General features: G+C 33.7%; 2 protein-coding genes across 5 annotated transcripts; both read right to left on the bottom strand.

Annotated features, from left to right (window-relative positions):
* Positions 1 to 2,778: 2,778 nt before the first annotated feature.
* LOC124184833 (coiled-coil domain-containing protein 186-like) lies at positions 2,779 to 10,296 on the bottom strand. Of its 4 annotated transcripts, XM_046574942.1 has the most exons (10): positions 9,867 to 10,293; positions 9,273 to 9,412; positions 7,348 to 9,191; positions 6,893 to 7,163; positions 6,263 to 6,666; positions 5,519 to 6,057; positions 5,094 to 5,359; positions 4,992 to 5,015; positions 4,421 to 4,570; positions 2,779 to 4,306 (listed from the first exon to the last, which is right to left on the bottom strand). In XM_046574942.1, exons 1-10 carry the CDS (start codon positions 9,967 to 9,969, stop codon positions 4,241 to 4,243), a joined length of 3,807 nt encoding a protein of 1,268 aa, XP_046430898.1. In that variant the 5' UTR covers positions 9,970 to 10,293; the 3' UTR covers positions 2,779 to 4,240. The 4 variants fall into 4 exon arrangements, with proteins under 4 accessions (XP_046430898.1, XP_046430896.1, XP_046430897.1 ...); XM_046574940.1 differs by having other exon boundaries at positions 7,348 to 9,412; XM_046574941.1 differs by lacking the exon at positions 4,992 to 5,015 and having other exon boundaries at positions 7,348 to 9,412; positions 9,867 to 10,291.
* Positions 10,297 to 10,597: 301 nt separating this feature from the next.
* Positions 10,598 to 13,140, bottom strand: LOC124184840 (putative inositol monophosphatase 3). Its single transcript, XM_046574962.1, has 6 exons — positions 12,590 to 13,140; positions 12,230 to 12,481; positions 11,940 to 12,088; positions 11,645 to 11,762; positions 11,433 to 11,532; positions 10,598 to 11,134 (listed from the first exon to the last, which is right to left on the bottom strand). The coding sequence occupies exons 1-6, from the start codon at positions 12,837 to 12,839 to the stop codon at positions 10,993 to 10,995; spliced, it is 1,011 nt and encodes a 336-aa protein (XP_046430918.1). The 5' UTR covers positions 12,840 to 13,140; the 3' UTR covers positions 10,598 to 10,992.
* Positions 13,141 to 13,807: the final 667 nt, after the last annotated feature.

The following is a 13,807-nucleotide window of genomic DNA, read 5'->3' as shown; positions in this document are numbered from 1 at the left end:
AAAAGTACCGAACCAATACATCAGCTTTAAAACGAACGTGCACTTAACGCCTCCATCTCCTTTAAACCAGCATCCCTCCTAAGGCACAATTCGCCCTTTGGGGGCTCTATCAGGCACCCTATACAGCTTGAGAGGCATGTACGAGAGCCGAAAGCCGAGCTGGGCTAAGCCAAAATCAATTCGTAAAGGAAAATTAACACAATGAAGCCTGCACCGCGGGACTCGGCACTAAGAGCCTTATGGAACCTCGATCGACTACCTCTAACGAATGAATTCATGCTGGCATAATGCAGAGTTAAAGTTTAAAATTTGAATACGTCGCGTAACTATAAGCTACCGCTACCTCTTTTCACATCTCGCAAAGGAAAAAAAAAAACACGAAGATAGAGGTGGTAACGTAGAAATAGGAGACTAGTTTTCCCACGTGCGAATTTCCGTTGATTTCTTTTCTTCCATTACACATGATTTTACTGACTACAAATATATAATATACATATAACTTAATTTCTATACTTATATTCTTTTGCTGCATATCATTTTAATTAATTTGTCGTGTAAATTTCACCTAAGTATGGAGTAATTTTACATTTTACTTCTGTACTTTCAGTCATTTACTAAGTACACTTTTCTCCAATACCATTTATTGCTGTACGTGTACGTGTATAATTATTCTTACATGAAACATGATTTAAATCATGAAAATTAATATTCATTGCAGTAGGGCATTTCGGCAAATATTAGTGTAATTTTTGAATTGTTATGAACTATGATCTACGAATCACACAATACCAAAATAATTGAATAATTATATCGAACAATAATCTGATGTTAATTGTTGATGTCACATAAGCTGTAGTGTTCGCATTTATAATTCTTGTCCAATTTCAAAGTTGAGCAGGTCCCCTACGTAGGGATTCTCCATAAAGTCATTGTCAGCCAACTTTTCTCAACCTTTATCGATATTTTCGATTAATCAGCGTTGGACATGGTTTTTCATAAATATGGATACAAAAAGGAATTAATTGCATGAAACAATTATGTACAAAAAACTTATCTTTTATAGGAAATTTTGAATGCAACAGGATTCACATTTTTTTCAAATTTGATTTTAACTAGATTTGTAGATCTAATAAAGATGGAAACATGTAGCTCCAAGACGGGGAGGTAAAGAACTTCAAAAAAAAACCACAGATCACATTCTCAAGTAGTATTAGATGCTGGTTGATTAATCAGAAATGTTGATGAGTATCGGAAAAATGTGCATACTGAGTCTCTGGAGAATCTCTCGTGTATGCATAATACTTTTAATGAGTAATATTTTTTTAATCATGCATATAATAATGTTTAGCACCAGTTTACGTTTTCATACAGTACGTTCTTCAAATGTAAATCTCATTTGGAATATAATAGCTACCGAAAGTTGAATTGCTGGAAATATACAAGATGATCACGAACTATCGCTCCACAGGCTGCCAATGTATTCCTCGTGAAAATCAATGACTGAAACGTTTGTCGTTCGCGAGTTACTGCCGTTCGTTTGAAATTGGTCAATCCGGTAGCATCTAATGGCTCGGGACAGTTGCCGAGCCTATCAAAAATAAAAAAACGTTTCAGTCGCCGATTTCCACAAGGAATACATTGGTATCCTGTGGGAGGATAGTCCTGCGTCACCCTGTATACAAAGAATTATTCCATATTCTATATATGTATAATGTATATTTTAATATATTGCCTCTATAAGTAAAAAAAAAAAATAGAAATCTACACAAATAATAAGTGTAGATTGATTAATGTGCTTTATGTGGTGTGTTGGCCGTTATTAAACCCATATGTTCCGTAAATATGATTCTGATACAAACTATACGAAAAATTGAATCATAAAATAAAAAATAAGGAAAAAAAAAACACTACGTGTTGTCAGAAACGCAAGTCGTATACTTATACAGATGTGTACCTGTAATGTTAAAATTTTGAGCTTTTTCATACAAGGATGGATTATAATCAATCTATTAATGAACACAATTTTTATTAGTATAGAAAAAAATATTGGTAAATATAATATAAGGAATATTAAAATAAAATGTACAAAAAGCAATATCTTCGATATAGCATAATAATTGTTCTAACATTTAATACTTGTCCTTGCAGCTGTCTACGTGCATATTTTGCCGAATTATGAGTTCGTACAGAGTAAACTCACAAATTTTGTTGCGGAAAAATGTGTCTTATGTATTATGAAATCGACAGAAATATCCGCTGAGCGAAAAAGAATGGTCAAAATGCCCATTCACAAATATTAGCGAATATTACATAATTAGCTGAAAATCATAAATTGTAATTAGAATTAATTACTTGACACTGTATGATACCTACCTGCCAAAAGCTCTGTTCAAGAGCATTATTAATTACATTAGAAATACATACTCCACTATATCAAGAAACATTAAAAATAAATTATATTAACAATAAGTATAATCGATTCTCTTTAATCAAAATAATTTTTCTGTTTGTTACTGCAACGTGGAATTACTGTGGTATAATTGACGAATGGAAAAATGATTGTGATTACAGTATGATTGTAACATACGTAAAAAATTACAATTACCATTATATATATATACCTATATCTTGTATATTTGCTCGTGCGTTTGCTATGTAGCGTATACGAAAAGACTTTCAATATACTTATTCTATGAAAATCTGACGATCTTGATCACTCCTCTTTTTCGCGTAGTGGGAAATATGGATCTATATTATTTCTCAAATAAGTTACACATATACATTTTTGAAAATACTTCATTCACGTATTACTTTTTTCAATATACACATACGTATGCATAGTACATCTTTTTTAAGTTTGTTAAGCAGTATCCCAGGTCGGTGCATTATTTGCAAGGATATTACAACCAGTAACAATTATAACATGTTCGATAAAATATATGTAAGCAGTAAAATTTTTAATTTTATTCCGTTCTGAAATTAACTACCGGACACTTTCATCGATCTTGCAGTATTCGTTTTCGTCCTTACAAAGGATTTACACCGCTGTCTACAATTTTGTAGCTATCACACATACTTCAATATGTATGTACATATATATTTATTTTACCTAAGTACAGCGCAATATACATATTTTATAAGCTCAATTTCAATTACGTAATTTGATTTATCGTGTAAGTTACTGCAATGTGACAGCATACGTATATTTCTGTAACGGTAAATTTTGGAATGTAAGAGGTTAACAAATTTATACCCTGATCAAAAAATATTATGGGCATCAATTATTAATTCATTACTGGTTATATATAGAAAAATTTGAGTATAAAACTAATAAATAAAATTAATATAACAAAACAAAATTTATACAAATAAAGGCATCTAAAATAAATCGGTACTCCTGATTCTAAAAGTTCTAATACGACACTTAATTATTTTTCTCCAAATCATATTGCATTGAGTCTGATAGGGTATTTCGAAAAATCTCAACAGTTATTAAAAATTATATGCATCACGGTTGACTCCAGCAACCTTTCATTTTCATGTTAACAGGGGCGGCTTAGCCACTATGGTAGGTGTGGAGCACTCCACACCTCAAAATTCAGTAGGTGTGGAATTCCATACCGCAGATATCTGTAGTTTCAAAAAATTCACTTTTGTTTCAATTACTTGAATATCAACGATGCTGCAAGATCACTTGGACGATGTATCTATAATCCATATTCACTAAGATAGACCTGAAGAATTAGATCTTGATCTTCTGATAAACGAATTCATCAACCTTAACAACTGCAGAAAAGCAAATTTCGGTATATCAAAGTGAAATAAAAGTGTACTTTGTATAGGACAGACTGAAAAGTTTAACAGTGTTATTTTATGCTAGTCCAAATTAAGCCACACACCTACACTCAGCTCTGCACCTCAGAAATATACATTCTGCCGTCCCTGCATGGTAACAAAATACTGGTTAAGTGTGAAATATTTATACTCCGCCATAAATAACGAGAATCGTGACTAGATGTAGTACTTTGACCACGCTGTAAAATTACTTTATGGCAATTAGTGAATTGCCATTTTAGAGTAGGGCAACCGCTGAATCACTTTTCGAAATCTATGGTTCTGGTTTTATCCAGAAAATTTTTAGCACCAGAATACGGTCATTCGGGGTTAGCAGCATTGCTAAGATTTTCACTTCACAGTGTTGTTCACTGTCATTCCGAGGACAAATACGATTTTTCAAATTTCACTGTCTTGGCTTGTTCTGTATGGTAAGCCGTGCAATTTCTCCACCCAATGTGTCAATGCTGTCCTGTTTCAGAGGTAAAAAAAAGATTGTATAAGACACATATAAAATTTAAAATTAAGACCCAAATAAGGTAAAATGTTCTGAGCAACAATATTTAATTATACAACAAGACCTCACCTTCAAAGTAATATTCTTAAGTAATGTATCTTCCAGTACAGCTTGCAATTTCTGATTTATTTCTAAAGACAGCTCCAGTGTCATATTATCATCAGAAACTCGTTGATTATATACCGATGCCATAATACCACCATGTCTAGCTAGCTCAGCCTGTAAGGTAAAATAAAAGTCCTTAATCCGTCTGAGAAACAACACAGAAACGAATTATGAACTAAGATAACTGGAACAAATTGTTATTTACAAATTTGTATTTCTAGGAGGGGAAAGGTAAAAAGAATTGTATCGTTCATGTCTTGTTTAACACATGGTTGGAAATATTTAGCAATTGAGATGATAGACAAAAAAGAACAGATTTTGAAAAGTAAATGACTAACTATTAAAAATACAAGTGCAAAACGTAGTGGATAACTACACAGATTTACTTTCTTCATGCACTCCCACTTAATATTTTACGGGTATATGAATAACGTATTTTCAATTTATTTCCCTTTTGAGCTGCAATAATGTGCAGTGTAAATGATTGAGGGGGACACAAGTTTCTAAGATCCAAAAAAAGTGAATGGTGACTTACAGCATTGCGTCTGCCTTTGATATGCTAGCATACATAATAAGATAATGAAGTTCAGTTTTGAAGATAATGTAACACAAAAATTGACAATATTTTGTGATTTACCTTATTTCTATCACGTTCATTACTACCCATTGCATCCGGATTTTCATGCAGAATATAATTTTTTATAATTTTTGATTTCTTCTGCAATTCGTTGAGTAATGTTCTGGTATGTTCTTCCAAGAAATCCAACTTCTCGGCCTGTTTAACACGAATTTTTTGTAATTTTACTATTCTATCTATCAAAGTTTGTCTGTCTGGTTCGGTAGACTGTAATGTATGATCTCCACTATTACTATTATCGGATACAGCACCATTAAGTGTTTCACCTAAAAATAAAAAACAGAAAATATACAATTACTAGTTGGTGATATTTACTAATGATGTGGCGTATAATAAGCTTAGAATGTTCAAAGAATCCATCAATTCTTTACAGTAATTTTAGAAATCGAATCAGCTAGATTATTGGGATGAGGACAAGATCATACCCGTGCTCAACGATGAATTAGAAGCAGTTCGGGAGATTTGGTCTAGAGAGTTACTCGGTGAGCCACTTTCATATGCATCTAATCTTTTTTTGCACATCTGTAATTCTTTTGTCATTTCTTTAACAGAAATTTGTTGTTTTCTTCGAAGGACTGCGTTTTCTCCTTGACTATCTTCTAATTTTTGGGCTAAATTCCGAGCGAGTTGTGTTTGTTCAGCCACGTGTCTAGCCAAGAGTTCACATTCTTCTGTTCTCTTACTCTTTTCTGACGACAAACTGACTTCCAGTAATTTCACTTTAGCAGAGAGTTCTTTGATTTGATCATGCAAGGGACCTTGTTCCAATTCCAACTGTTCATTCTTAGCTTCAATTGCAGTAAACTCAGATTGTAGACGAACATTTTTATCCGTCAGCTTTTGGGTAAAATCCAACATATGTGCTTCACGCTCACGACACCATTCCATGTCAGCCTGTAACTCCGTGTTTGATTGACGTAGTCTTTCGACTTCTGCATCATTTGATGACAACAACTGCTCTTTGCTGAAAAAGAATGATAACTACCAAATCTCAAAATCAAATGTCAGGGCAATACCAGTGATCATGAATTGTTTGATATGTGATTATATTCATTTTATATTATATAAGCAATGTAATATGGCAACATAAAATAACCTGATTGAAAATTAGGATTGGGGATATAATTATAATTGATTTGTATGATTCACTGGAGAACAAGATGACTTACTGTGTCAGTTGCAATTTCAAAGTTTCAAGTTGAGATACTTTCCCAACTAAATCAACAATTTCTTTCTGTCTTTGGTCAGCAATTACTTTTAAATTGCTTAAGTTATTTTCATAGTTTAATCTTTCTTTCTCTAGGTTTTGAACTTTTAAACTGAGTGTATTATTTTCTTCGATCAATACAAGTTGCCTTTGTTTCAATGTTTCCACCTCTTTTTGTAGCTGAAGTCTGGACATTTCTTTGTCTTCAGTAACGTGGCGTTCTAGAATTAAACGCGCTTGCTGCTCTTTGAGCTGTTGGTCCAAGGTGACTACTTTGTTTTCTTCAGATTGCTGAAATTTGCGAATCGTTTCATGCGATTCCTTACGTACCTGCTCACATTCTTCTTTCATTTCGTTAATCCGAATCTGCCAAACAAAAAGAATATAACGCTTTGAGTATGGATCAACTTGCAAAACAGTTATAAAATGGTGCAATAATTTTGTTTTTTCTTCAAAAATGCGCTGTCTAAATTACACGATATACCAGATCATTTTTTCTGATGAATAACAAAATGAGATTTCCATATGTCAAGACAAACACAAAAATTTTGGATCAACTATTAATAGTGTATAGTCACGCAAATTTTAGTACCATTGCTTTATCTAATTTCTGTTGGTTTTCTTTTTGAGCTTCTAATTCAGTCTTCAATTTATTTTGTGTCCACTTCAATTTAACATCTCGCATGCTCAATTCTTCTTTCAATCGATCCACTTCTTTCTGAACATCTGTTAGCTCGTGACACTTTCCATCTAGAATGTTGCATATTCTTGTACGTTCACCCTGTACTTGTTTCAACTTGGTGTGTAGTAATTCTTGTTCTTTAAAAGCCTCATTGATTTTACGTTCTGCATATTCTCTTGCTCTGTGAATATATAAAGAAAAAAAAGAAAAAAATTACTAATACTATAACACTAATCTGTAAAAACCATATCAAGCTCCGAAACTCCTTTATTTTAATCTCAAGCGTACAGAGACCATATTCTTATCACTTCTATATTTTGTGAACTCAAAAATTATCAAATTTAGTTAATCAAATAAAAGTTTACCTTTGCGTCTCTATAAGCTGTTTTTCGCTAATCGCATATTTCATGACCATGCTTTCCTTTTCTTTATTAGCGAGAAGATATTCTTTTTTAAGTACTTCCTGATTAGCAGTTGCTTGCCTCAAATCACTTCTCAGTTTTTCAATTGTTTTTTCAAGAGTTTCTAGCTGCAAAACATATAATTCACTGCTGTTTTCAGCAGCGAATCTTTGGTTTTCCATTTCCAACTTCAGCACAGTCTCTGACAACTTGCTGTTTTCTTCCTTTAAAGTGCGATAATCTCTTACAAGAGTCACATAAACTGGCTGGTCAAGCAACCCGAGATCAATCAATTTATCTCTCTGGCTCTCAACAGCATTGTGCTCAACACTTTCGTGCTCCCGACTGAAATGTTCACTTGACACTGATTGTGAACTAGGTGAAGTATCAGAATTGCTGTTATTTCGAGTAACTAATATTACATCATCAGATGTGTTCTCTTTCATTAACAGTTGCTCATTAATTTCTATGCTACTCGTACAGTTACTGCAATTAGTATTGTCAATCCCATCCAGCATATTAAGATTGTGTGCATGCATTGCTACTACTGTTTTATTAGGCAAATGAGAATTAGTTACATTAACTGAACTAACTGTATCTCGATTTGTTTGAGCACTGTTGAATTCCAAATTGTTTAGCAATTCCTCAACAATTCGATTTGGCATTTGAAGATCATGACTTGGTTTACTATTCTTGGAAGTTGAAACTGCAGGTACATTGGAAGGTAATGATGTTTCAGTTTCTTGTTCTTGAGGTATAATAGTAGAATCAGGCTCATGTTTTTTCATGGAATGGTTATGGAATGAATTTCCATCTTCATTCGTAGAATTATCTTGAATACTAAATTGTTCCGCAGTGGATTCATGTTGTTGCACTCTGTTACACAAATTACTGGTGTTTATATGTTGTGACTCATCTGTTACATCACACATAATTTGGCAGCTAGCCTGAGTGTTGTGCACTGCTTTATCGTCACCATTCGGTGTTAGATCCATTCCTACAGAATTTAAACTAGTTCCACTCCCTTCTACATACTTTTTATAATCTGTGGGGTTGTTCTCTGTCATTCTAAGTATGTTGTTATATTTAGCAGCTAAATTTTGAGGTAACAAAGTTTTCTCCATAATATTTGTTGACTTTTCTGTAATGAAATTCAGAAAGTTCCTACTTTTGTTCAAAAATTGAGCATTTGACTGCAGTATGTTCATTGATTTAGAGGATACTGAGAATTTCACTAGCTTTGCATCGTTGGCAAGAGAGGATTTATTAATGTTATGTATTGTACTTAAATCAGTAGTAGGGTCACTGTGAATTAAGTCACCGGATGATTTTACAGACTGACCGTGACAATAAATTGCTGAACTCTGTGGACTTGTTGGTTGAGACGATACTGTGTGTGCCATCTGATCACTGTTATTTAAAATAGTATGCTCTCTGTCATTATCAGAAAGCATGCTTTGATAATTGCAAATAACTTGTTTCTTGTCGTCCTGAACCTGACATATTGCATCTTCCTTATTTAGTGTTACATCACTTGTTTGTCCAATATTCATTTTATCAGGCACAACTCCAGGAGTATCTGTACTGTTCAATGATATTTCAAAATTATCTTCAGGCAGTGCTTTCGGAGTAGGTAATTGGATTGGTGAATTTTCAGGCGTATGATTGAAGTTAATTTCTTCTTCATTATTTCCAGAGTCATTTGTAAGTAGAGTGTCATTCGTCAATTCTTTTGTCATTTCAAATTTTTTTAACCGAGTGAGATCCGTACTTGAATTCACTTCTTCACTGCTGTTTATTAATGAAAGCTGAAATGTTGATGATATATCTTCATTTTCTAGACTGGTTAATTCATGACCACATAAATTTTTAAGGCGTTGATTGGCTACCTCTGTGATTTTATTTGAACTGTGTACTTTCCGTACATCCAAATTATCGTCAGGCATCACCAATGAGTTATCAAGGTAGTTTGACGAATCTTTTGTTGCGTTTGTGGGTGAAGTGACTTCTTCTTTTTTCGAACCATTATCTGGAACAATTCATTAAGCTGAGAAGAATATGTACCAATTCCACGTGTCGGAAATTATTGAAAGTAGGATAGGTTTAGGCCAAACATAGTAATTACATGTTACTTTAAAACCTACAAATTGTCGGCAGGCTATATTTATGTGGCATTTTTTAAAATCTATTTGGAATTGAAGTCAAAATCCAGTATAGAACTATGCAATACCTGCATACAACATACACAATACCTAGATGTAAACTTACATCATTAATGTCGAACGATTTGATGATTGACAGACGTAACGAAAACAAGTGTGAAAAATGGTTTCTCGAATATTTCGAGTTACTGTAATGCATTCATGTAAATAGACGGAAATGTCACGAGTACACATTGTGTACAAAGTCCAAAGAGAATTGTATAAACAAAGCTAAAATTCTGGCATGTGATATCTAGAAACCTTATGTTTATCAGTACGTACCGCATTGCAAACTTGAATCCATGTCAGCTGGTTTCACATTAACGAAACATTTTTCCGAATCTCTAGTAATGTTGTCAAACGATTGTATTACTACTTCGTCCATTTTTCACTTGGGTGCATTTCACTCGTAAGTAATCGAATAATTTAATTAGCCTAAATTGAAATGTAACTTCTTGGATGATATACGAGATGTTTTGCACATCATTTTCTTGTTTCCTTGCACAAATTTGATATCAAATAGATAAGTGGTAACCTTAAAACATACTGCGCCCACTTGTATTTCCCGTTCCCATGTTGCTTACTGCGGTAAAGTACGCGGAGTTCGCCAGCATTTGAGACAGTGTACTCGTAAGAAAGAGACAACACTATCTGCATTCTACGTTCTCGGTAGAGCGCGTGGTGTCTGTTCGACTTTTACTCGCTCGGGTGCATGAATGCCTTGTATACGTCTTGTATGGCTATTGATAACTATACAACTGTTGTGTGGATTGCGGAACTATTCCAAACGCACCTAACTCACCTAACTTAGAACATATACACAAGTATACCTACGTCATATAAACACCAGGTATGCAAATTATATAGGTATACATAAAAAGTAGGATATGATTTGATCCAGATTATGTTTTAACAGGAATAGATTTCCCGAACATTTTCAATCAGTCATAAAGTATGAATGTTCTAATGATGTTACATAAGTACCAGATGGTTATAAAAAAAGTACTAACAAATATGGATTACTAATTTTTCAAGTCCAATTTATTGTCTACAATGTTATTCCTTATCTCGGCTGAACCAATCACATCTGACTTACATATTTCTCATTCTATATCTAATTAGAATCAATTTTATATACAATATTAATATAGATGCTCATTGCAACCCAGGGTAAATAAATACAGGTTTCATCAATATTCTAGCAAACTTATTATGCAGAATAAAAAAATATTAGTAGCTTCAATTACTTCATTTATAAGTACTAGGTATTTGGACATCTGTATGGAGCTAGGAAAGATAAGCTTACAATCAATACCTATTCTCAAGTTTTTGCACTCTTTGTGATAAGTATGACTTATTCAAAGCATATTGAGTTCTAGTCTCTTTCGTGTGAAATTATAAATCTCGTTTATGCGGTATAAAATTTGTCCAGGTACCATTGATGATCATTCATAGTAGCCAATAAACCTGTACTCAATAATGTATCATCTTCTGGTCCAAATCCAATTGGTGGTGGGCCTGAGAGAGGAGTCATTTTGCCACCCAATGCACTTTGTCATGAAAGTATAAAATATCCATAGGTCAGATAATAATGAAAATTGTATCAGCGTTGTAAAGATCTAGTTTTAAAATTCATCACTCCCATAGATTTGTAGATTCAAAACTTTACAATTGGCACACGCTTTCACACACAACAAATTCGATTTTGATATGACTAAAGACTCTCCGAAATAATAATCAAAACATCATCCCAGATCCTAAATTGGAATTGAAATAAGCAACCCTACATATTGGTATTAATGATATTTAGAGCAAAAAATCAGTTTTAGTAATGGTAAATTATTATACCTAATTATGGCAGCTCCAGCACAAATATCCCATTTTTTTATTGCAGTTATGTGTACGTAAGCTGTTGCGTTTCCAACGGCAACTTCTAGCGATTTATATCCTAAAAACATTTAATGTTCAATATAAATTAATTATTTTTCGGAAATGTTTTTTTTTTGTTAATTCAAATTCAGATACAATTTGTAAATTTACATAAAGTATTGTTTATTTACCTGAGCCTGCTGCTGATACAACTTGAACATTTTGCCCCAAAGCACTTTTTGAGGCATTATGGACACGGCCAGCATGAGATCTCGATACTATAAGAACTGGTTGCTTTCCTTTCTTTGGCTAGTAAGGAGAATTAAATATTATGAATTAAATTGAATTTTCAAATCACAAGATATGTTTACGATAATTATCAGGTGTAAAATCACATACAGCAGTTGAATGTACAAATGTAATAATTAGAGATTTTTGAAAACAGTTTATAGTAAGTCTTAACAATTAAGAATAATAAGGAGTAACCGTTTTAACATGCAGGTTTGTAGATTGACCGTGATCGACCCAAGCCCAATATGTCTGTTTATTGTCAAAAGGCTTATGAATGACCCCCATTACTGGCTGGCCCTTTATGGCAACACATACCATGGTAGTAACATATTGTACGAGATTTTCTAAAAGCAGTGTTAAGTTTATTGTTTACTCAAATTTTATAGAGCAGGTAAATTAGATAGCATTGCTGATACGGAGCTAGTACTTATAATTAGATTATAAGATTCATATTAAAAAGTTTAGTGTGGCTATACTGACAATACCTGTGTATTCTTTGGTAGCATCCAGAGGATCAATCCACACTGTAATATCATTAGCATTCACAGCGCTGTCATAATTAATACCGAGTGGTTCAGGGTTTTTTAAATATTCCTTCAAGTCTAGAATATCTACTTTGTCACAACCTATGGATTTTTCCTCTGACTTTACAGTTATTCTTGGAAAGGCATCTAACAAAGCGTGATACATCGCACAATGTGATCTATAATCAGCAGCTGTGACTGGATCATTGACACCTGACGAAATTAAAATTTGTCGATTATTTACATAGTCATTCAGTTACTGGTTAAAATAATTAATGTCTAAAATTGGAGTCTTGATACTGAAAAATTTGCAGTACATACCTTCTTTGGTCTTTCCTTTGCTCGCTAGATTTAAAGAGTGTAAATTATCGTGAACAGAGATTACCTCAAGACCACCAATTTGGGCTACCTTGATAGCACCAGCTAATAAGGCTTTCATTGAAACAACATCTTTGTTATCAATGCTAGAATATGCAGGTCCTCTATGGGAATACAGATAGAACAAGCATATGAGACCTATGGTAATTCCAATGCCGATTTTGTTGACACGTACATTAGCTCCCAAATGCATTATAATAGGAAATTTTTTTTACTTTTTAAGAATATTTCACCAACTTAAGTCTCCTATCTTTAAATTTTCGTGGATGGATAATTTATTCTCAACATACTCGAAGCCATTCTATCCTCTACAGAGTTAAAATGCAGTGAAGTAACCCCAAGTTTATGCTCTATTACTTCTAAGCTCTATTGGTACAGTTGGCACATGTGATATTGATATGAGTGTCGATTGCGTGGTAGCGTTTTGACACGAGTTAGAGTTCAGCTTAGAGCATATACAGTATATGCTCAAGAAGTTCAGTGGCTCGAATTGATCGAATGTACGACAGTCGTTTTATCGGGCCAAAACCTACTTTGTGCGAGGGAGATTTAAACATGAGAACTGTTTGTGAAAGTTATGCATTTTCAGACTATCTTAGTCAACGTTCATGATTTCATTGATAAATTCATTTAATTTCATTAATAAAAGCAAACGAACCGCGGTTAAGCATGTTGCCATGGTAACAACGCTTGAGTTACGAAAGTGACGTCATAGATGTCGTTGGCCCTATGAGGAATCGGCTATAGTTCAGTGCTCTATCCAGTGTAGTTATAGGTATGGCCAGTGATCCTAAGTCCGTGAGTGATCCCATAAGGACCATAGACCGTTGGCCTAAGATAAGGACATGCGATCCAGCGACCTCTAATCTTCACCTCAGTGACCGGAGAGAATACTAGGGGGAACGAATAATACCAATATTGCTACCTGGCACCGTATAGTACATTTTGCAAAGGTTTTATCATGGTTTTATACAGGCTGCAACACGTATCGACATTACTCTTAACTAAGGCTCAATTCCTTAAACGTTAATTGAAGTTTAAACTAAGTTCAGCCCAGTAGAGCCTATCTCCAAACTATATAGAAAAAATGTAACAATGTTTAAACTGTGTCAGGGGAAGCGGGCGTAAGTGATTGAATTGGTCGGATCTAACGGAATAGGA

The sequence above is a fragment of the Neodiprion fabricii genome, chromosome 6 (assembly GCF_021155785.1).
Source record: "Neodiprion fabricii isolate iyNeoFabr1 chromosome 6, iyNeoFabr1.1, whole genome shotgun sequence".
Lineage (NCBI taxonomy): Eukaryota > Metazoa > Arthropoda > Insecta > Hymenoptera > Diprionidae > Neodiprion > Neodiprion fabricii.
Note: the sequence above shows the minus strand (reverse complement) of the source record. Positions and strands in the feature narration are given on the sequence as shown.